Source organism: Bufo bufo, chromosome 2, assembly GCF_905171765.1.
Source record: "Bufo bufo chromosome 2, aBufBuf1.1, whole genome shotgun sequence".
NCBI lineage: Eukaryota > Metazoa > Chordata > Amphibia > Anura > Bufonidae > Bufo > Bufo bufo.
This window is the reverse complement of record NC_053390.1, coordinates 470817491-470842624: the sequence shown is the minus strand read 5'-3', so window position 1 is coordinate 470842624 and position 25134 is coordinate 470817491. Positions and strand designations below refer to the sequence as shown.

At 38.0% G+C, this 25134-nt stretch overlaps 1 protein-coding gene across 16 annotated transcripts in view; it reads right to left on the bottom strand.

Moving 5' to 3' along the window:
- The window catches only part of PTPRS (protein tyrosine phosphatase receptor type S), a 600160-nt gene that overhangs the window by 385246 nt on the left and 189780 nt on the right, over nucleotides 1-25134 (bottom strand). For 9 of the 16 annotated variants that reach the window (XM_040417715.1, XM_040417713.1, XM_040417721.1 and 6 more), the window contains exons 7-8: nucleotides 10562-10579; nucleotides 8879-8989 (exon numbers count right to left, since the gene is read on the bottom strand). In XM_040417715.1, the coding sequence (XP_040273649.1) occupies nucleotides 8879-8989; nucleotides 10562-10579 (129 nt within the window). The remainder of the gene's footprint in view (nucleotides 1-8878; nucleotides 8990-10561; nucleotides 10580-25134) is intronic. The other 7 variants (XM_040417717.1, XM_040417719.1, XM_040417728.1 and 4 more) reach the window with 1 other exon arrangement.

Here is a 25134-nt window from a genome sequence, read left to right as displayed (position 1 = left end):
CTGAAAGAAGAAGATGCTGGCTGCGCGAACAACAGGATGAGGTGAGTTAATAATTATTTATTTTTTTAACACCTAAAGCCACATTTTAGTAAGCATTCTGTATTAAGAATGCTATTACTTTCAAAAATAATACAGTAAATTGACTTATCAATTTACTTAAATCATCTCCTAGCAACCATGCATGAAAATCGCACCACATCCACACTTGCTTCCATGGGGCCTGCGTTGCGTGAAAAACGCAGGATATAGAACATGCTGCGATTTTCACGCAACACACAAGTGATGCGTGAAAATCCCCGCTCATCTGAACTAATGTGGGTGCAATGCGTTCACCTCACGCATTGCACCCGCACGGAATTCTCGCCCGTGTGAAAGGGGCCTAAGTAGTAAAACATGATAAAACTATATAAATGTAGTATCATCATAACAGATTAAGACCATAATGTCATTTGTAGTGCAGGATGAACTCTGTACAAACAAAACCCAAGATGAGGAATTTTTTTATTTTTTATTTAATCCCTCAATTGTTTGTCCCATTTTCCAATACAAGACATGTTAAATTTAATTGTGCTGTTAAATAAAAAAACTTGAAAGGTGAAGAAGAGAAAACTAAGGCACAAAAATGGAAATTGGCCCAGTTGTTATATTGGTTTTCCAGGATTACTATTGCTTTTTACAGATATGCTCATGTAGTTGCTTCTTACTTCAGGTACATCTTCGCCACGCATTGTATTTATCAATTTGGACTCTCCTGACCAATTTTCACTATGTAATTCAACCACTCTGGTTTGTTTCCATCTTAGGGTCCATTAACACGTCCGTAGTGTATTGCGGATCTGCAAATTGTTTTTTACTCCCTGCCTTTTTGAAGCAATAACTTTTTTTTATTTTTCCGTTCACGAAAAAGGGCTTGCTTTTTGCAGGACAAGTTGTACTTTTCATAATGGCATTATTTTATATTGCATACGATATAGTGGACAGCTGTAAAAAAAAAATCTAAATTAGGTTTTATGGATTTTGTTTTTCCCTATGTGGTAAAACTGACCTGTTACTTTCATTCTCTGGGTCAGTACAATTATAGTGATATTTTTTTTTTTTCTGGTGTTTTAAAATAAATAAATAAATAACTTTGGAAAAAAAGATTTTATTTCTTTGCATCATCATATTCTGATCCCTTGACTTTTTACATTTAAAGTATTTTTAATTTTATAAAGAAGCACTTCTCCCTCAAAAGTGGGGAAAATGGCAGTGCATGTTAAAAAATGAATACTAATGAACACTTCCATTATGGAAGTAAGTTGTTTTATTTATTTTTTGTTTGATCTGAGGTCTGATGACTATTGTAGTTCTGATTTGGAAGTCTGATGAAGATTGGGGGTCTGATGAAGACTGGGGGACAGGCGAGGTCTGATTTAGACTGGGGATCTGATGAAGATTGAAAGTCTGATCTGAAGTCTAATAAAGGTTTGGGTGTAATGAAGATTGGGGAGTCTAATGAAGATTGGGGGTCTGATTAAGATTGAGGGTCTGATGATCTATGGTCTGATGAAGATTGGGGGTCTGGTGAAGATTTGTGGTCTGATAAGAGGTCTTATGAATATTGGTAGTTTGATCTGAGGTCTGATGAAGATTGGGAGTCTAATGAAAGATATTTTATTTTATATCTTATTTTCCTCCTCTAAAACCTAGGTGCGTCTTATGGTCAGGTGCGTTATAGAGCGGGGGGGGGGGATACAGTATGCCTATGGAGGTGTATGAGGGCTTGTTTATTTTTCTGTGTGATCTGTAGTTTTTACTGATATCATTTTGTAGTATGACTTTCTGATCACTTTTTATTCAATTTTTTAAGGGCGGTGAAATTACAAAAAACAAGGAATGGGCCATTTTGATTTGTTTTTCTGTTATGGGATAAATACATTTATATTTTAATAGTTTGAGTGTTTTGGGATGCGGCAATACCTATATTTTTAATCCGGAGAAAATTTGATGATTTGAATTTTAATTTTTTATTCTTTATATTTTGAAAAGCTTTTTTTTTTATTAAGTAAGGGGATTTATATTAAGTCCCCTTACGGGGGACATGCGATTGTCTGATCGCTTCTCCCAGAGATTCCAATGATTTACCATTGCAGGCTATGGGTGGTTTACTGTGTTCCTACAGAGCACCACAGGAATTTCTACTGGCAGGCTTCAGAGCCTTCAGAACGCCCAAGGCTGCCATAGCAATCAAATGGCTTGTTCGATCTTGGTGCGGGGAAGCCATATGGGCCTGGGGGCGCAGCACTCCTGGGATTTCACCACTCAAATGCCATGATCACAATTAACCACAGCATTTCAGGGGTTAAAAGTTCTTTATTGGCGTTATGATCAATCACTGACATTGTAAAACAGCAAGCAGCCAGCGGCTATTGTGCCTACTCAGCTTCTGAGCAGGTGTCATCTTTATAGAACCAGCATCCACAGTACATGTACAGCGGATGTCCTTAAGGGGTTAAAGCAATATCTTGAACCTAAAATTGTGTTACAACTCTGAAGCCAATTTAAAATTGGAAATTCACATAGAATGATCCATACATATAAAAACAAGTAAGAAATTATAAAAAAAAACATCATTAGTATTAGTATTGCCGCATCTGTAAATGTCCAAACTATTAAAATATAAAAATATGTACTGTGTGCTCTGAATGCAATAATGGAAAAAAATCTATATAACCAATTCGCTGTTTTTTTGTTTGCTTTTTGTTACATTGCCGCACCAAAAATTGATTGATCAAAAAATGGTATGTACTTCAATGGTACCAATAAAACTACAGCCCACCCAGTAAAACTTGTATTTTAAAAAAAGTAGTATAATAAATAGAAACTATATAAGTTTGGTATTGCCGTGATTGTGCTAACTCATAGAATAAGCAGGTCATGACATTTTTAGAGCACAGTGAACACCATAAAGGCAAAACTCAAAATTTATAGGGGAATTTTTGTTTTCAAATTTCCAATACAAGCTATAGCTAATCAAATGTCACGCAAATAACCCAATAAGTCCAAATATGGCTATATAAATGAAAAATTAAATAAACATTGTGGCTCTTGCAATGTAAAAAGGAAAAAAAAAACAAAGTGCAAACATTAAAACCTTCCTTAAAGGGGTTCTCATGGCTTTTGGTAAAACTGACTTGTTCTCCAGGTCAGTATGATTACGACGATTCCACACTTGTATAGTTTTTCTTGTGTTTAAATACTGGAAAAAAAACATTAACAAAACAAAAACAATATTTTTTTCTTTCATATTCTGACCCCTATAACTTTTTAGTAGTTATGTGCATGGATCTCTGTGAGGGTTCATTTTTTTGCGGGGTGATCTGTACTTTTCAGTGATACTATTTTGAGGTGTGTGTGACTTTTTGATCACTTGTATTAAATTTTTTAGAGTAGGTGAAGTGACCAAAATTGTGAATTGTCCATTTAAATTTTTTTTTTCTGTTACACCATTCGCTGTATGTGATAAATATTCTTATATTTTAATATTACAGGTGTTTTTAAACGTTGCAATGCCTACGATTTTTTTTAATTGTTTATTTTTAATTTAATTTTGAGGAAAGGGTAGTGATTTGAACTTTTATATATTTTTTATATTTTTACGACTTTTTAAAACTTTTTTTTTAAGTCAATTGTATTCTGAAAACAGAAACACTATTCACTGCATACCAATACAATGCTGCCACCTGATGCCTGTATTGGTATATACAAGTGATGGGTATCGGAGCCTGTTTGAGGTTGCGAGCCTTCACAGGTATATTACAGCTTCCTCAATCTCAGCCAGAAAAGCTGTTAAGGACTGAGCCTCAAATGCAACCAGATGTAAGTTAGCTGTCCTATAATGCAATACGTGACTGTTTAAACAGTCCTTAAAACACAACTTCGATACAGGTTTTTTACAGTAAAAATTAATTTCCGAAGTTATTACACAAAGTCTCTCTCGCTCCCTACAGTATTAAAACAAATGTTTTATGCGAATCGACTTGTGATGAAGCATCTGAAGTCGATTCGCTCATCCCTAATAGCTACCTTAGGCTACTTTCCCACTTGCGGCCAGGTGTTATTGTTTCTTGTCCGCCAGATTCGCAGCATATTTCCGGGTAGTGGCCAGATCTGTGTCCAACACCAAACGGAGTCTGACAGGAAGGAGGTAATATCCGTCAATGCCGGATCCGGAGAACGCTGGCAGGTTATTCTCTAGCAGAACAGCGCACCGGAGCTCTATGCCACATATGTGAAACTAGCCTTACATCTCAAGGTTTTAGATGCCCAGCTTGTTTTTCTTTCTGTGACATCTAATTTGCAGGCAAAATTTTTGAAAATCATCCTTTGGCTAAAGTTAAGTAGCTGTTAATGCTTCCAAAGTTTCATTCACCTGAACAGTTTCATTATAGAGATCCTGTGCTGTCCCGTACTAAACCGCAGCTGAAGTGTGTGGTGCCACAATAACAGAGCAAGGCTTTCCTGAGCCCCTTCTGAGTCAGTATTAGGCTAGTTTCACACTAGCGGCAGCCTTCTCCGGCAGGCTGTTCCGGCGGGTGAACTAGTGCTAGTGCACGCGTGCCGCCGGAGGTCTGCTCCGGCCCCATTGACTATAATGGGGGCGGGCCAGAGTTCCGGCAGCAGCACGGCAAACATGCCTAGAGGCTGCCGGAATAAAACTAAGACATGTCAGGAGACAAAAGGGAGGGTGGAACAAATATACAGACCAGGAAGGACACAGGACAGCTCTTCAAACCTCCGGAGACAGAAACCATCCACAGAGCGCCAGAGAGGAGCGGGCAGTCACAGATTGGAAACAAGGAGGGTGTTCAAGAGGTTCGGACGTGTTCAGGGCTCGGAGGCGGTGAAACCCTCAGATCAATCAGGGTAGAGCATAGCTTACACGGCGTAGCGAGGTGGAGCGGGAGGAGGAAGGCGCAACGTGGCGTCATCACGTCAACCGTTCCCTGGTTTTATCCAGGTATTATTGATCTAAAGCCTGCTGACTATCTGGTAAGAGTGATTTGTATATGCAAAAATGGGAGGACACAGATCATGCCTTATCAGCATGCACCTCTCAGGGTCCCATGGCAGCGGCACAATTGCACAAGGATGGCTTCCAGCATTTCTGTCCCTCTGTGAAATATAACATTGATCGTCGTGTTTAGAATTTTTCGTGACAGGGAGCTAAAATGATCGCTGTGATCTGCATGATCTGCCATTAAAATAAACCAGCTGCACAGGAAGTCTGCAACTGAAATGTTCATATACATATTTTGGGTGTCTAGGGTTTAAAGAGGCTGTCTCATAAAAAAGCCAGTGCAGTTTCGCTGTAAGCTTAGATTGTCTAACCCCTGATGATTCTCTGTTATTGTTGTGAAAAGGCACTTGTGGCCAGAGATTGATGGTGCATGGAAATTTAGCTTTACAGATTGGCTCTGTTATTGCTCATGGGGAGGGGGAGTTACAGAGAGGGAGACCCATCTATTTTGTCCATATATATATAACAGGAGCAGGGGCTGCCTTAAGGACTCAAACCTGAGTTATGACACTTTTCTTAATATGCAAATTAGGTATTTGGTGCAATGAGGGCATCACCACTCCATTTGTTGCGCTAAGTCTCTGCTCATTTCTGAGGCCAGACCCTCCCTGGCTGCTTTGATTTAAAGGGCCAGACAGTGGCAAAGCAGCAAGGGAGGAGCTAGCCACAGAGAGGAGCAACAAGAGCAATGGTATCCCCCTCGTTGCACAAAAGGCCTACTTGGCATACTATGAAAAAATATCATAACCCGGGTATGGAGCCTAAGATCAACAAAAGAAAAACAGTTTTCATCAGGTAAACCACAACTAAGTGTCTATGCAAACAGTTTGATAGGGAGGTCGCTTTCGACACATTCCATTTAAATTCTGCTGTCCAAAATCACTTATTATAGGTTAATAAGTAGATATAAGTAGGTATAGGTTAATAATGCACCAATATAATAAGATACCAACAAGAAGAAAATGTTTTAAATCTTGTATTTTTTGTTAATATTTCAATGTGTTGTTTGCATTTAAAATGAAAAAAGGTAATAGACCTTTTGATAACATTTGGTCTAGAACTGGTATGTTCTTTCTTCTTGGTGGTAGCTATAAACCTAGTAATACATATGTCTCTTCAAGCTATGCATGCATTCTTTTGAAGGACGGCTGATTACCTGTGAAGGCAATTCCATTATATTTAGAAGTATGCTCTGTGAGTGCTCCTTGCTATATGTACAATTTGAGGTTAGATTTTATACTCAAACCACTGATTTTCAAGCCCCGATTTAGATAAAAATAATGATAAAATATAATAAATTACAGTAAAAAAAAAAACATTGTGGTATGAGCATTTGAAGCACTAACATAATCCAATTATTTCATTGCACTCCAACAGTCAGCAAGCGGCGGCTCCAAACAGGGTGGGAGAAGACAAATATTATAATACCATTTTGGTGAGACTGGAATCATTCCGTCTTATTCCAAAATGCAGAAGAAAGGGATGTAGGGAGGGGAGCCAAAATAATGTGCAGCCTATACAAAATAACGGAGGCTTAGATTACACCTTATTGTTCAGTGTTTTACAACGATGAATGTATGTTAACAATTTGACCGGCAATGTAACAAAAATTTGTGATTCGCAGTGATTTCAGCATAAGAACTTAAAAGTAAAAGGAGCTAAAGCTTCACAAGGTGTAATCTATTTTTTTCCTCTAAAGCAAACACAAAGCAATACAAAGATAGTGTAGAACACTGATAAAGACATTTTTTTTCTCTGTAATTCTGTTCCTGCCCTGTGAAAACTCCATCTACTAGAAAGTTCATAAAATAATAATCCAAAATAAATAAATTTAAAGTTAATTATATTAAATGTGTGTAGTTGGAATAAATGTATTATCTACATAGGATTACAATTCAAATTATGAATTCATGATATGCACCACTGACCTGTAAGTTATAATTTTTTAAATACTTAGTGAGAAAAATAAGTCAATTTATATTTTAAGGAACTGAGAGAATACATTTTCACTGTAGTTTGACCCAGACACTGGGCAGGAACTTGAGAAATATATGCATTATAAATTACAGTAAACAAAATAAATTGGTAACTTAAGAACAATAAAACTCAAGAAAAGAAAAAATACACACATACACATGTAAAATAACCAAAACACATGCAAAGATAGTTGCATTCTTCTATCATGCATCAGGCTCAATGCCCAAGCACCCAATTACCATGACGACGAAAAGTGCAAAAACCCAGCAACATTACCAAAGGATGCATAGAGAGGTCTCACAATGCAATATCATCTCAATCCCCAAAGCCCATGGACAGCTGCACTGTCAGTCACTAAAATAATTTTTTATTCTTTTCTTTTTTCATTTTTTCATTTTTTTTTAAGAATGTAAAAATGTGGGTAAAGAACGTAAACAAAAAAAAACACACCAACCTTCTCGTAGCTCTGAGGGATGTTAAGGGGTTTGATGCAGAACACAATGACATGAGGAGAAGAGAAAAAATAGGGGAGACACAGAGAGAGTAAAAAAAGACCTTCTCCAGGCTTTCAGCTGCAAAGCGACTAATCCATTAATAAATATTATAAGTATTAACAAATAAATTTCCCTTTCTTAAGAGTTGAAAGATTATCCAACTCATGTCACGAATGCATCTTTTTCAGTCTGTTTCTGTCTGACCACTTTGGTATAACAATGCTCCTCTGCTTAGTTAACTGCTGACTTGACAATACATGTATGTGTGTGTGTGTGTGTGTGTGTATATATATATATATATATATATATATATATATATATATACACATACACACACACAGATACAATTTTACTTACACCTATCTAGACAGTATAATAACAACCATGGAAATATTTACTGACCAATTGATTTCTAAAACTAAATATGTAAGACTTCTAATAGAAACTACATTTAGAAATATATTCATCAGTTTACAGATCTTAGCGATAAGCTATTATCAGAAAGATGTCTCACAGTCTTGAAAAATCTGCCCACCACTACTGAACTCTTCTCTGTGGCGTAGAGTTCCACAAAACCATAGGGGGTCATAGGGGAAACAAGTCATCAAAAGAAGACTTCCCAAAAATATGGAAAGTCTACTTGTATGATAGACTGCTTCTGATTGTCAAAAGGTCACATACAGCCCAATTCTTGGTCTTTTTGTCTCATGAGACCAAAAACTCAGTAAGTGTATGTTCATGTTAAATTATATTGCAGTGTAACTACAGAATAATCTAATATACAAAATAGTTTGGATAAATGATAAAATGTGAAATCTAGAGATATTTATACCTACCAAGAATCTTAGTGATAGCCATTGCAACTGCATTCACTTTGTGCTTAAACTACATATACATTTTACTGTTAGAATGCTATATTAATGTAATAAGAAAATAATGGGATTTTTTTGTGGGAACATACTTAAAACTGAGCTGGTTCCCTGACAAATTTATAAAGATTACTAAACATAGGTTTTATATTTTAGGTCTTTTAACAAAAATACTGAACACTTTTAAATAATTTTTTTACGTACACCCCTAATATATACCAATCATTTCTGTATTGTTACATAATTCAGAAACTGACATTTAGGGAGTGACAAATCAAAAAACAACTATGTCTAATTTTTCCCTTTGTATAAAAAACTACCCTATTTAGTTAGTAAAAGTAGTATACACAGATACACAATGTATTATTATATTTAAAAAAAAGAAGTAAAACCAATAATGGGATTAGGACCGGAGGGCAGATAAATCCCGTTCTCAGATTGTACACATTACCAGCGTGCAGAGCTCTGCTGCTCCCTACCTCTCACATAAAGATTAGCAGGTGAAGAATATCGAACTCCAGCACTGTTTGTTGCCACACATTCATATTTCCCCTGATCAGTCTCCTCACTATTTTCTATTTGTAAGGCACCTGCAAAGAAAGAAGAAAAAAAGAAACAACATTAAGGTCAGGTATCAAGCATTATTCATTCTGGTGTCCTAATTTGGAGGTACCATTGGAGGAACCTTCTGCAAAACCCGCAGTGTTAACATTGTAGCCAGCAGCCATGGAACTGAAGAACCTATTCACAAAAGGCAATAAGCAATTTAAGTCAAAATGTTACAATGACAATGCTCGTTTAAGATTTTACTCTCAGACTATAGGGTATTTTAGTGAACTAATAAAGGAAACTAACACTGTTATGCTCCATACTTATTCAAAGTACATTTAGTAAAGACTTTATTAACACCAAACAGAAGTTGAAGAAACTTTATCTCTGCTGTACATCTACTTGATATGCAATCTATAGTTTGGCTTCTATATGATACTTTTTTCTTCTCTAGATCAGGACAGTTTCTGTAGAACCAATGAGGACTTGAGATAAATAGTCTCATAATGCATATCTAAGATTTACCTGTTGCCGTTTACCTGAAAACACATTGGGAGAGATTTTTTTAGACTTGCGTTTCATGCACGCGTCTAAACTGAGCATGCGCTGGAGTGTGCTATATTTAAGAGGTGATGTAGCTGTTGTAGATTTGAGCTATAATTAATGCTAGTTTCTGTTGTAAATGATAGCAAATTTGTGGGAGTAACAATAGCCCCGTCACCTCTGCTAAGGCTACTTTCACACTCGCGTTTTGGGCGGATCCGTCATGGATCTGCAAAAACGGATCCGTTACAATAATACAACCGTATGCATCCGTCACGAATGGATCCGTTTGTATTATCTGTAACATAGCCAAGACAGGTCAAAGGGACACGGATCCGTTTTCTATTATGCCAGATTGTGTCAGAGAAAACGGATCCGTCCCCATTGACTTAAATTGTGTGCCAGGACGGAATAGTTTGGCTCAGTTTCGTCAAGCAGGCATCATTTTGGTGTCCGCCTCCAGAGTGGAATGGTGACTGATCGGAGGCAAACTGATGCATTCTGAGCGGATCCTTTTCCATTCAGAATGCATTAGGGCAAAACTGATCAGTTTTGGACCGCTTGTGAGAGCCCTGAACGGATCTTACAAACGGAAAGCCAAAACGCGAGTGTGAAAGTAGCCTAAGCCTTACTCACCTTTTAAAAGAGAGGTAAGAAAAGCAGAAAAAAAAAGTCACACTTTTTCTACAAACATGGTTTGCGCACAAATTAGAGCAAACTGATAAATTCCCCCCATTATGTTTTGGTGCAAAACAACAAGTTTATCTTTCAACAGTGATAAACGTAAAAGTTCACAAAAATGTTGGTGACATCAAACAAGTGTAAACTGTGTAGAACAAAACATAAATATTGTTTGATACTGCACGCGGATTGGGTCGTGGAAAGTTGCAAACTGTAGTCTCTTCTAATGCCTTAATTCTAAACTAGGGGAGTACATAACTGTCAGCTCTGCGAGATAAAAATAAGAAAATACTGAAATATCGCAAGGAACAAGATGATCTAGTAAAAAAAACTAGGGGAGGTCCAAGACTTAAAGGGGAATAGCATTTTCAGGTTACAAAATGCCTTACCTCGAATTGGAGTATTTTCTGTAATGAAAGCAAAGGAAAAAAGTGACAGTGGTGAGGAATTATATTTATTTACCAGGCACATAGCCAAAAATAAGGGCCCCGTATCCTGGAAGAAATCGTTCTAGTCACACACACAAAAAATCTAAACAAAGCACATCTTCATCCTTACTGAATATGTCATAATCTACACAAAGTGTGAACAGACCTTCCACTTAAGTAAAGTACAGTAAGCCATTTTGTGGACTGCTTTTTCTGATTTCTAACAAATGCAAACATTTGATACTTAGTGGGAACTCTGGAACAATGACACAACAAACTGAAGTAATATCAACGAAATCCACAGTACACTTACTAGTCCAAGGTGAACTAATGGTACGTTGATTTTGAAAAGTGGTGCCATTTTCAATCCAACCTTCTGTGTCAGACTTATCACAGTAAATCTACAATATACTTTTAGATATTAACTTTCTGTGCCCTACAGCCATTCCCTTGCTTGACATTGCACAAATCATGAAATTATTTTCTCCATGTTTTCTATATTCATGGTGAGCTATACTTATGTCACAAAACCAGAAGATAATTAATGGAGAACTTACAACGCAAAGGGGAACTAAGGCTGATCATACAAATTTTATAGATGATGGCTCATTCCATCCAATATTTATCTCTCCCAACTCCACTGGCTCAGTTGAGCATGCAAGGATGATGGGGGAAAGCTGCTGCAAAACACCTCTGATGGCAGCTGTCTACCTGGGATCAAAAGTACTGGCCAATCAAACTCCACGTTCCTTGTCTTCCTCGAAATGCGCCACTGAGGAAAAGTCTGGAGGCATCCATACACATCAGATGGTTGGCCAGCCAAGTTTGGCAGATGCAAATCTAATGTGTATAGCCAGGATGAAGAGAGGATTTATACAGCTCACAGCAGAGAGCACAGGCAGAATGGTGGCTGTAAATAACAGAAGAGCACAGAGTGTAAAAGAAGTATATGGCAGATTTAGATCTGTAAATAGCATCTGCTTCCATAAAATTAGAACTTCTGTGTTAGCTTATAAAGTCGGACAGAAATAAAGTTGAACTGTGCATTTGTCACTGTAATATATACCAAGCTGCTATGACAATGTTCTCTTAAAATGTCAAAGGCTGCAGACCACAAAATGGCTTCCTCTCATCTATCAACAATATATATGTTCTCTTGGCAGGATTGCAAATATTTTAGCACAACTTTTATTATTTATTACTTCGGGAAGTAGCCACTTTGCTTTGCTTCATTCAATAAATGAAAATGAACTAATATAAGCAAATGATATAGGAACTATATATATATCAGGCCATGTTTACTATCCTTTCAGCTTTACATACATACAGCTGAGTCCATACGTTTACATACCCCAGTCAGAATTCATAAGACGTGTACCATTTTTAGACCAAAAATATAAGTGATTCTGTTAAACAACATTTCTTGAGGAATACTGGTCAGGTGAAACTACTCATCATCGTGGAAATATGTGTACCTTGGGGTATGAAAACTAATGAGCACAACTGTATAAAAGCCACATAGAAAAGGTAAAAGCTTCCTAAGGTGCCTCCATGCTTTTTTAATTCAGATTTTTGTAGTGTCTCTGTCTTCTCCATGGTATTCTCTCTCCTCTTCTTTCTCTCTACATATGCTTCTTTCCTAAAGATTGAGCCTCGTTTCACTAGCTAGCTCTCTTAAGGATGTATTCTCATCTGACAACATAACCTGCCCTACTAACCATCTATCTTCCAAAAGATTTTCCACAACCTCGGGGAAACTTTTTCATAGAGGCTGATCAGTTTTTATGTGCTGTCCTCTTTGTGTTTTTATTGCAAAAGTTTCGGCACCCTTGGTAAAAATTACTGTTACTGTGAACAGTTAAGCAAGTTAAAGATGAAATGATCTCCAAAATACATAAAGCTAAAGATGACACTTTTCTTTAAAGGGGTTGTCCCATAAAAAATATTCTACAGTTTTCAAACCAGCACGTGGATCTGAATACTTTTGTAATTGCATGTAATAAAAAAAATTGTATAGCTACTGAGTTATTCAGTAAAATATATCTGTATAGTGCCACTTAATTTCTTATTTCTTTGACCTGCTCACTGAGATGGTCGCAAATGCTCAGTTTCATCCTTCAGCTACCTCCTGAGTTGTTATAGGGAGAGTTGAGAGACGCCCCCTAAGCTGCAGGAGAAAAGACACCCCCCTTGAGCGTTCAGCTTGATATAAATCTAGCAGAGGAATGAATGGCGAGATATCTGGATCCATGTGAGGTACAGGGCTGGTTCTAACTTTGTTACAAAGAAGTTGCCATGTACTATATGATGTCTGATTTACATTTTTTACATTATTCATTGGACAACCACTTTAACTATACTTTTCTATAATTTTTTGTGAACGTGTTTTCCTGATGCCTTAATAATATTTTTTGTAATATAGTTTATTCATGTATTTTTATTACACTTTTGCCTCCCTAAAGCGCATGTTTCGCTGTGCACTTAAAATCTACTTATCTGTACACCGCTGCTCAGCGGTGTACGGAGTATGGAGAACACATTTTTTGAATGGGGCTGCAGAGCAGTGAGTACGGGTAGGAGCACATATTGCTGCTCCTGCGCATCCCCCCCGGAGGTTTACTAACTCCTGGGATAGCACATGGGTACTCTGTACTCATGTGCTATGCCAGGATTAGCTGAGCGGAGTGGGCTCCTGCCTGTGCCTGCTTCACTAAGCTAAAAGCTGACATGCAGGACTGCTCCGCTCAGCTAATCCTGGCATAGCACATGGGCTATGCCAGGAATTAGTAAAACTCCGGGGGACACGGGCAGGAGCAGCAATATACACTCCTGCCTGTACTCACTGCGCTGTGGCCCCATTCATAAAATGTGTTCTCCATACTCTGTACACCGCTAAGCAGTCAGCTTAGAAGAAGTAGATTTTGGGTGCACAGCGAAACATGCGCTTTAGGGAGGAAAAAGTGTAATAAAAATACTAAATACATTAATAAAGTATATTACAAAAACTATTATTAGGATATTAGGGACACATTCCAAAAAATTATACAAAAGTTTAGTTACTATTTAAGCAAAAACATTTTTTTTCCATCTTTTACATTTTCAAAATAGCAAACAGGAAAAAGGCCCAAAGCAAAACCTTGGGCACCCAGCATGGCTAGTACCTAGTAGCATTCCCTTTGGCAAGTTTCACAGCTTCGTGAGATTCCTGGGCCAGCTTGAATGCAATGCTATTTTGAGATCTATCCACAGATTTTCAATGATGTGCAGATCAGGGGACTGTGAGGACTACTTTCAGCGTTTTTTAAGGCAGTCTATAGTGGATTTTGAGGTGTGTTTTTGATCATTATCCATTTGTAGAAGCCATCCTCTTTTCAACTTCAGATTTTTTACAGTTGGTGTTATGCTTGCTGTCGGAATTTGCTGGAATTTCATTGAATCCATTCTTCCCTCCACCTGAGAAATTTTCCCCGTGCCACTGGCTGCAACACAAACCCAAAGCATGATTAATCCACCCCCATGCTTAGAGGGGTATTCTTTTATGAAATTCTGTGCCCTTTTTTTTCTCCTCCAAACATACCTTTGCTCATTGTGGCCAAAGAGTTCTATTTTAACCTCAGTTCACAAGACAGGTTTCCAAAATGCAACAGGCTTGTTTAGATGTTCCTTTGCAAACTTCTGACGCTGAATTATGTGGTGAGGATTCTTGGTCTACCAGACGGTCTTTTGACCTCCACTGTTCCTGCTAGCTGCCATTTCTTAATTACATTTCAAACTGACAATGGCAACCTGAAAATGCTTTGCTATCTTCTTATAGCCTTCTCCTGTTTGTGGCCCTACACCATTTTCATTTTCAGAGTGTTAGGCAGCTGCTTAGAAGAATCCATGGCTATTGTTTTTTGGACAAGGTTAGAGGAGTCTGGGTATTTATAAAGCTTTGAAATTTGCATCACCTGACCTTTCCTAATGATAATTGTGAACAAGCCTTAAACCTAAAAGGCTCCATCAAAGTTATCTGAGTGCTCAAATCTCCTTGGTTCCCATACCTTTGCACTGTAAAATTGTACAAAACTAAAATGATACACGGATATTGCTTAAAATGTTGAAAGGGGTAGTTCATCTTTAACTGTATGCCTTTTGGAGATAGTTCATCTTCAACTTGCTTAACAATTCACAGTAACAGTAATTTTGCATGGGTGTTATTTCTGTAACTTCTGGCAAACAACTGATTTTCCTACAGGACACAACAGCTAGCCAGTCTGAATAAGCATACAGTACAAGGACCGGGGGGGGTTTGTATTCAAGATACCATTTAAATGTAAACATTTCCAAATGCAGCTCAGAGATTGCATGATGCAAGCTGTTGAAAGCTGCCAGAAAATACATTATATGCATTCAGCAGCCTGTTTTCGCAGAGGTAGTCAAAGATCACTCCTTTTGAGCAGAAATCCAGAAAAAAACTTGCTGGACAAAGAGCAAACGCTACTGGAGATTCAAGGAAGAGGTTACAGCAGCCTCAAATGAGAGTGCTACAATGTTCTACCATGTAATAAAATCTGTGAGCAGATGTATATGCACAAAACACAAAGCTACATACACTATGAACCATTGTAAAAATAGCCTATATTGTGACTACTGAGGGAAGCTCTGCTGTGATTACAATAGCAGAGGAGAAAATGTATTTTCAATTTAAAAAGATTTTCTGTCATTTTCATAAGGACATCAGAATTTCATCGGCAAGGATCTGTAGCTCCAGCACTATAATTATGGGCGCAGCACTGCAGTTAGCAGCTCTCTCCACTACATAATGGACACCACTGTGTAGTTCCAGCTCTGACTTCTGGCGCAAGAACTACACTGTAACAAATGATTGGCAGGATTGTACCCTTGTCAATCAGGTATAGATTGCTTATAGATTGCATATCCTGAGGATAGGCTACCAATATTCATATCCTGGACAACACGTATCTTTGTCAGTGCAGCCATATGAGGCCTTATTTTTGCACTGATGAGTTGTATTTTTAGTGACACCATTTTGGGGTACATACAACTTTTTTTTTTTAGAGGTGGGAATGGAAAAAAGCAGTTCTGCCATTATTTTGTGGACTTTTCATTTACAACCTTAACAATGCAGCATACTTAGCATGTTACTTGTTTCTATAGGTCAATACAATTACGGTGATACCAAATATGTAAGTTTTATTTGTTTTTACTTTTGCATAATAATAACACATCACATGCAAAAATAATAGTTTTCAATATCATTTCATTCCAACAGATATAACTCGTGGGCTTTTTAGGACGTGACATAGTTTTCATTGGCACCATTTTGGGATGCATGGGACTTATTGATTAACATTTATTATTTGTGGGGGGTACATAGGAAATAAACAATTCTTTTAGTTGTTAATTTTTTTTACATTGTTCATGAGGCAGTTTAAATAACATGCTACTTTATTGTGGCAAACATGGGGATACCATATATGTGTGCATGTTTGTTTTTGGAAAAAAATAGTTTTATTTTATTTATTTGTTAAATAAGCATTACTAAACTTTAATTATTTTTTTAAATCCCGCAAAGGGGCATCACTTTCAAAGAGAACTGGCATACCTATATTAATGCATTGTAGAATATCACTGTAATAGTAACAGGTATTTAGCAATGCCTGTCGTTTTGTTAGGCCCTCAGCTGCCATGGCAACGCATCCATCGGCAATCCTCAATTGCATTCACGGGGTAAGGGGGGGGGCGGCCTTCTCCCTCTGTCTAACAGCCTGGATGTCACGTCGCTATTGACTATTGACAGCATTATCTAGGGAATTAGGCAGGTTATCTCAACCATTACAGCGGGAGGGTGGCTTCAGTACAGCAGTCTATGATGCCTAGATGAGCCTTATTGCGAACTCTGGCTGCTACAGTATTTTTTCAGCATCCCCTTTGGCATTCCCAATCCATGACTCAAACTAAGTGCCTAGGTTAAGCCACACTGTTCTTTTTACAGAAGCAAAATGACTGCAACCTGGAGATTTGCTTTGACAGATAGAAAATACAGTTTGTAAAATGCTAAATAAACACAAGAGAACATACATGTTGCTTCACTATTACTAAAATCTTGTTATATCTACATGTTGTTCCAAGTTGTGTTCCTTCATGATAAAAAGGGTCTTCATACATATACAATAATAAGCATCTGAGCTTAATGGCTACATAGCAATGAAGTCACTAAAGCTTGTTCTCTGAAACCACAAGTACAACATAGAGCTCTCCAACTGACAACCAAAGAATTTGTATATTCCACAACACTTTTCTGACATTATTTAGTAGCCAGAAATGATATGCAAACTACAGTCTGCAATAAATAGACTAAAGAATAGAGAATTTGCGTTGCCCATAGCTATAGATAAGGTGGTGCCCTTAGAAAGATTTTAAATGACTGAAAATGTAGTAAAGCAACACATTTGGTTTATCAGACAAATAGATCGTAAAGATAGTAACTTTACTTTTTAATGAAAAGCAAATGGCTACCATATGTGGCCAATTATGATAATCTTTCCCTACAAACTGCAGTCGTATATTCACATACTGAGAAGAACCAATACATCTACTGCAGCTTCTGGCAGACCTCCACAGAAATGTACTGAACACAGTTCCAGTATACAGAATAGCAATCTTTATACACATGAAAAAAATCCCAATCCTCACAAAAGATTAAACATAATATACACTATTGTGATCATAGTGTGCCTTTCATAACTATGTTGCTTCCTTGTAGCCACAATATACAACCAAGTATATGTAGCTTCCCCAATCCTGAAAATGGTAAGTAACTAATGGAAGGTAACAATTTTTTTTACCAGAAATGCAAAAATGTAGAAGTGAAAGTTTATAACAACCTTTACAGATACATTGGAAAATATACTTTTATTACTAACAGTTCCAGGATAAGGGGTTAATATGAAAAATATATATTTATATTATATTCTTCCACATTTTAGCATATAGTACACTAATAGGGAAAGCTATAGTTAATAAAGCAGGGAAGTTTAGGCTTAAAGTAAAAATACTGCAAGGGAGGATAAAGGATTTAAGAGTGAACATCTATATTTTAAGAAACACTTGTCATCATAAAGAAAAGAAAAAACAATTGTTTGCCCATCCACAATTGGTGGAAGATCTGCCACAAGGAAGGGACATTGATGAACCAGGAAGCTTTAATTTTGGAAACATATGCTGCTTCTTTAAAACATATATTCGGAACAAGTTGGCTCTTAGTATCACATACAGAATACGTGTTTTAACAATGGCAGTTTGAGAGGTGCATAGAATATAAGTGGTAACACACTTTAAAATGTGATAAGCTCTCTGAGTACAAACAAAGGAAGTCACCAGGTAAAAAACATCTCGAATCTACAAGGCACTACACCACAGAGTTCTATATTTAAATCTATTAAGCATATCTATCATTTCAGATGAGTTTTTAGAATAAACTAACGTGAGTGTACATTGGGAATAACACTATGGGGGTCATTTATAATCCAGAAATAATCCTATATTAGGGGTATTTCTGGCGCAGATTGCAGCACAATGGCTATTTGTGCCTCAATCTGTGATGTTTCCCTGCTCACGCCAGGCTTTTAAAAACGGTTGCGGTCGTGGACGGGCCGGTAAATACACTAAATGTAAGAAAATACACTAAATGTAAGCCAGCAAGGAAACTGGCTTATATTTAGACTGGCGGTGGAAGTTATGTAGAGGCCAGCACTGCCAGATATAGGGGTTATTAACCCCTTAGGGACCGGGCTCATTTTCACCTTAAGGACCAGGCCATTTTTTGAAAATCTGACCAGTGTCACTTTATGTGGTGATAACTTTAAAACGCTTTGACTTATCCAGGCCATTCTGAGATTGTTTTTTCGTCACATATTGTACTTGATGACACTGGTAAAATCTTGAAATTTTTCAAAAAGCCACTTTTTAAGGATCAGTTCAGGTCTGAAGTCACTTTGTGAGGCTTACATAACAGAAACCACCCAAAAATGACCCCATTCTAGAAACTACACCCCTCAAGGTATTCAAAACTGATTTTACAAACTTAATGGAAAATAGAGCTACAATTAAAAAATTGAACTTTTTGGGCAGATTTTCCATTTTAATATTTTTTTTCCAGTTACAAAGCAAGGGATACCAGCCAAACAAAACTCAATATTTATGGCTCTGATTCTGTAGTTTACACAAACACCCCATATGTGGTCGTAAACCGCTGTACGGGCACACAGCAGGGCGCAGAAGGAAAGGAATGCCATATGGTTTTTGGAAGGCAGATTTTGCTGGACTGTTTTTTTGACACCATGTCCCATTTGAAGCTCCCCTGATGCACCCCTAGAGTAGAAACTCCAAAAAAGTTACCCCATTTTGGAAACTACACCCCTCAAGGTATTCAAAACTGATTTTACAAACTTTGTTAACCCTTTAGGTGTTCCACAAGAATTAATGGAAAATAGAGATACAATTTAAAAATTTCACTTTTTTGTCAGATTTTCCATTTTAATAATTTTTTTCTAGTTACAAAGCAAGGGTTAACAGCCAAAGAAAACTCAATATTTATGGCTCTGATTCTGTAGTTTACAAAAACACCTGTACGGGCACACGACATGGCGCAGAAGGAAAGGAACGACATATGGTTTTTGGAAGGCAGATTTTGCTGGACTGGTTTTTGGACACCATGTCCCAATTGAAGCCCCCCTGATGCACCCTTAGAGTAGAAACTCCCAAAAAATGACCCCATTTTGGAAACTACGGGATAAGGTGGCAGTTTTGTTGGTACTATTTTAGGGTACATATGATTTTTGGTTGCTCTATATTACATTTTTAGTGAGGCAAGGTAACAAAAAATAGCTGTTTTGGCACCGTTTTTATTTTTTGTTATTTACAACGTTCATCTGACAGGTTAGATCATGTACTATTTTTATAGATCAGGTTGTTACGGACGCAACAATGCCAAATATGGGAACTTTTTTTGGTTGTTTCAGTTTCACATAATAAAGCATTTTTGGGGAAAAAAAAGATTTTTTTAGTGTCTCCACATTCTGAAAGCCGTAGTTTTTTTTATTTTTTGGGTGACTGTCTTATGTAGGGGCTCATTTATTTCTATATGAGATGACCGTTTGATTGGTACTATTTAAGGCTGCATAGGCCTTTTTGATCGCTTGGTATTACAGTGTTCACCTCAGGGGTAAGGTCATGTTATATTTTTATACAGAAGGTTCTTACGAATGCGGCTATACCTAATATGTCTACTTTTTTTTATTTTATTTACATTTAACACAATAAAAGCATTTTTGAAACAAAAAAAATCATGTTTTATTATCTCCATATTCTGAGAGCCATAGTTTCTTTATTTTCTGGGCTATTGTCCTAGGTTGGGGCTCATTTTTTGCAGGATGAGGTGACGGTTAGACTGGTATGATTTTGGGGGGTATACGCCTTTTTGATCGATTGGTGTTGCACTTTTAGTGATGTAAGGTGAGAAAAAAAAGTTTTTTTAAGCACAGTTTTTATTTTTTATTTTTTTACGGTGTCCACCTGAGGGGTTAGGTCATGTGACATTTTTATAGATCTGGTCGATACGGATGCTGCGAATCCTAATATGTCTACTTTTCTTTTTTCCCTATTTTTAAAAAAAAAATACTTTAATTTTGTTTTGTAAAACTTTATTATTTTAACTATTTTTTACACTTTTTTTTTTTGTCCCACTCTGGGACTTTAACTTTTGGGGGTCTGATCCCCTTTACAATGCATCACAATACTTCTGTAATGTGATGCATTGGCCGCAAGTGTATTACAGACTGTAGTAAACTTACAGCCTGTTTGCCTGTGAGATCCAGGGGGCTGGATCTTACAGGCTCTCCCGGAAGGCAGCCACGATGCCTAAGGAAGGCATCGGGCTGTATTTCCTGCAATCGGGTCCCTGTCACAGCAGCACGGGGACCCAATGGAAGCTCCGATCCCCGCACGGACATCGCACGTGCCGCGGTCAGCGCTGACCGCGTCACATAAAGGGTTAATACGCCGGCATCTGTGAAATCTGGCTATCAGTGACTGCCGGACCACTGCCGAGCTCCAGGCGGGTGAGTCTCCTGCAGACGCCCGATCACAGTGCCGTACATGTACGGCACTGGTCCTTAAATCACAGACATCTGCGCCGTACATCGGTGCGTGTCCTCTACGGGTTAACTTGATCTATCACACCACTGTCTCTGAGCTACCAGTGTTTATTTTGTTAATTAAGAAAGACTCCCAAGCAGCTGTGTCTTGATGCAGATAAACTGTTTATTCCATAAATAGAAATGGTCCTACAACCAGGAAGTGTTTCGGCAATGTGCCTTCATCAACAGGTATATCCAAGTGTGATAAGAGCAAGATATATATACAAAAGGTACCGCCCACAGGGACGGAAGGCCCATCCCACAAGGGAAGTGGCCACAAAGGGATACAAAACATCAATATGAATCAGCATACTACAATAGCAAACAAACAAAAAGCACTATGATACATCTTACATGTTGTAGTCTAATCCCATGGTAGATAATTAAATAGTTGACGCCTGAAAAAAATATAAACAATAAATCAATTATAATCAATAAAAAAATAATACATGTTACAAATGTATAACCTCATATTCCCTATTCAGGCCTCTTGGGTGCAATGTATACAACGTATGGATCCAGAAGGCTTCTCTCCGTAGGAGGATTTTCTTGATATCACCCCCCCTACGTGGTCTAATCACCTGTTCCAAAACCTGGAACTTCAGCTGGGCTATGGAATGTCTACATTTATCAAAGTGACTTGGTATAGGTAACAACAAGTTTTTTGTCCTGATGGTTGACTTATGTTTATTAATTCTATCTCTTACTGCCTGCATTGTCTCTCCAATGTATAGCAGACCACAAGGGCATTTAATGAGATAGATACCATTGGAAGATTCGCATGTAAAGAAACCCTTTACTTCAAATGAACGTCCAGTATGTGGATGATAGAATGTAGGGCCCTTTATGATGTGCGAACATTGGAGACAATGCAGGCAGGGAAACGTGCCTTTACGTGGTGTTGACAGTACACTCTGGCGTGATATACATTTGGTGCCTCCTATATCTGCATTGACTAGCCTGTCCCTATAACTAGGGTTCTTTCTATTGCAGATCAAAGGTGGACTTTTAAACTCCATAACCTCTGGATAGGCCTTACCCAACAGGTGCCAATGTTTCCTGACAATATTGTCAATCTGTGTGTTAAAAGGATGAAATTTGTGTATAAACGCTACCCTGGCGGTGTCCCTTTTATTAGGGTTGATTGTCACAACAGATTGGTCAACACCACTACTAACTAGTATGTTTAAGGTATATACTCGTTCCTTAAATCTAGTAGTCATTTCCTCAAGCCTCTGGTTCTGTATAGATGGATCCGAAACAATCCGTTTCACCCGCTGATATTGAGATTTAGGTATAGATTTCTTTAAAGAGGGGGGATGTGCACTCGTATAGAGTAGAATGCTATTTCTATCTGTCTCCTTCCTGTAAAGGTCAGTGGATAGCTGACCCTGTTGGTTTTTTATAACCATCGTATCCAAAAAGCTGACCATGTCCCTGTCACATGACATGGTGAACTGTAGACCGTCACAACCTGTGTTTAAATTATCAATGAACATCAGCAGAGTCTCACATGGCCCCGCCCATATGCAAAAAATATCATCGATAAATCTTTTCCAAATGAGGACATTGTTTCTGTATAAGTCATTGGTGTAAACACATGTTTCTTCAAATGCAGCCATGAATATATTTGCATAGGGCGGGGCCACGTTCGACCCCATCGCGGTCCCACGTTTCTGGAGATAATAATTATCCCCAAACAACAAATAATTCTCCATCAGAACAATCTCTAATAGCTGTACAAAGAAATCACGTATAGATGGAGAGTATTCACTGGTTTCTAAGATCATGGAGACTGCCAGAATGCCCTCCCTGTGGCCAATCAACGTGTATAAACTAACAACGTCGATAGTCACTAGGGGGCTATCTCCAGGAACATGACCCAAATCATTAATCATCCTCAGAAAATGGGGTGTGTCCAATAAGAACGACTTTGTATTTTTTACAAGTGGCGTCAAGGCCTTCTCTAGGACCATAGCTAATGGACTAAAAATACCGGAGACGGGACTGAATCAAGTGCAGACTCGGTCACAGGTAAGAGTCCATCACTGATAATGAATCTGTCGTCCCGGTGTTTAAGTAGCCAGCAAGTTGAAGCGCTACAGAAAGGCCTGTCATTTAGCCCCTCACCCAGATTCGATAGCTTTCAATTGGACATTGACATACAACAATTCTTTCGCAAAGTGAGGCTGAAAGCCAGAGTGTACTGTCAACACCACGTAAAGGCACGTTTCCCTGCCTGCATTGTCTCCAATGTTCGCACATCATAAAGGGCCCTACATTCTATCATCCACATACTGGACGTTCATTTGAAGTAAAGGGTTTCTTTACATGCGAATCTTCCAATGTTATCTATCTCATTAAATGCCCTTGTGGTCTGCTATACATTGGAGAGACAATGCAGGCAGTAAGAAATAGAATTAATAAACATAAGTCAACCATCAGGACAAAAAACTTGTTGTTACCTATACCAAGTCACTTTGATAAATGTAGACATTCCATAGCCCAGCTGAAGTTCCAGGTTTTGGAACAGGTGATTAGACCACGTAGGGGGGGGTGTAATCAAGAAAATCCTCCAACGGAGAGAAGCCTTCTGGATCCATACGTTGGATACATTGCAGGCCTGAATAGGGAATATGAGGTTATGCATTTATTTTTTATTGATTATAATTGATTTATTGTTTATATTTTTTTCAGGCGTCAACTATTTAATTATCTACCATGGGATTAGACTACAACATGTAAGATAGTTTTTCTATCATAGTGCTTTTTGTTTGTTTGCTATTGTAGTATGCTGATTCATATTGATGTTTTGTATCCCTTTGTGGCCACTCCCCTTGTGGGATGGGCCTTCCGTCCCTCTGGACGGTACCTTTTGTATATATATATTGCTCTTATCACACTTGGATATACCTGTTGATGAAGGCACATTGCCGAAACACTTCCTGGTTGTAGGACCATTTCTATTTATGGAATAAACAGTTTATCTGCATCAAGACACAGCTGCTTGGGAGTCTTTCTTAATTGATTATTGTGGAGTGGGCTCTTCTCCCAGGCAGCGTACATCTGAGCGAGTGCTGGCTTCTTCATACTCATCAAGTGTTTATTTTGTCAACTGATGCACACAAAGCTTTTGATAATTGCAACTTCATGTTAGATACCTACGCTTCACTACATTGTCTTGGGAATGATATGGTGCAGAGGATAGCTAGTCTCTATTCCTTTACTTCGGTAGTAGTAAATGCTAATAAGTAGTTCTCCTCTAACATTTTAATTTCCAATTGAATAGGGTTTCGTAATTCGTCACAAAGCGAATTTCTATGTGAAATTTGGCGAAGCAGTCGAATCGAGGTTTTGAGATTGAGCCAGGGATTTGTTCAGAATTACAGGTTGGACTTGATGGACTTTTGTCTTTTTCCAACCTTAACAACTATATGTAACTATTTGATCACTTCGATCATCACTGTCTGACATGAGGGTAGGTTTGCCAACGATATGTGGCAGCTTTGCTTTTTTATCCATATCTCCTTTTCTCCCAACCCATTCTATTGAATTTTAATTACCAGAAGTTGGAGGCCCTAAATATCACATTGCCACCATCACTGGTATCTGGAATTTCTGATTCTTTCTCCTTTTGGTGGGCTAGGCATTCCCTCCATGCCAAAGATCTTTCCTGGCTCTATGCTGATAACTATCCTTCGTACCTCCAATGCATTGAGAATCATTTGACTTCCTGGACTATGGATTACCTGGTGTGGGACATTCTCGATTTTTAAACTGAACATACTTCCCCAGATTCTGTTAATGTTGACTAAATTCATTTGGGTGGGTAATCCAGCTTTTATAGCATGGTCCACACTGATTTTCCCTAAACATAAAGGGGGTATTATGCTACTGTATTTTGAGTAATATTATCAGGACTCCCATCTCTTGAGGATCGTTTTCAGTGTTTTGCGGTCCGTTTATCACGGATCTGTTGTTCCGTTGTTTGTTGCCGTTGTGTTTCCATTTCTGTACTGTTTTTCCATTCCGTTTTTCCGTATGGCATATACAGTAATTACATAGAAAAAATTCGGCTGGGCATAAAATTTGCAATAGATGGTTCCACAAAAACGGAACGGATACGGAAGACATACGGATGCATTTCCGTATGTGTTCAGTTTTTTTGGCTGACCCATTGACTTGAATAGAGCCACGGAACGTGATTTGCGGGCAATAATAGGACATGTTCTATCTTTCAACGGAACAGAAAAACGGAAATACGGAAACGGAATGCATACGGAGTACCTTCAGTTTTTTTGGCGGAACCATTGAAATGAATGGTTCTGCATA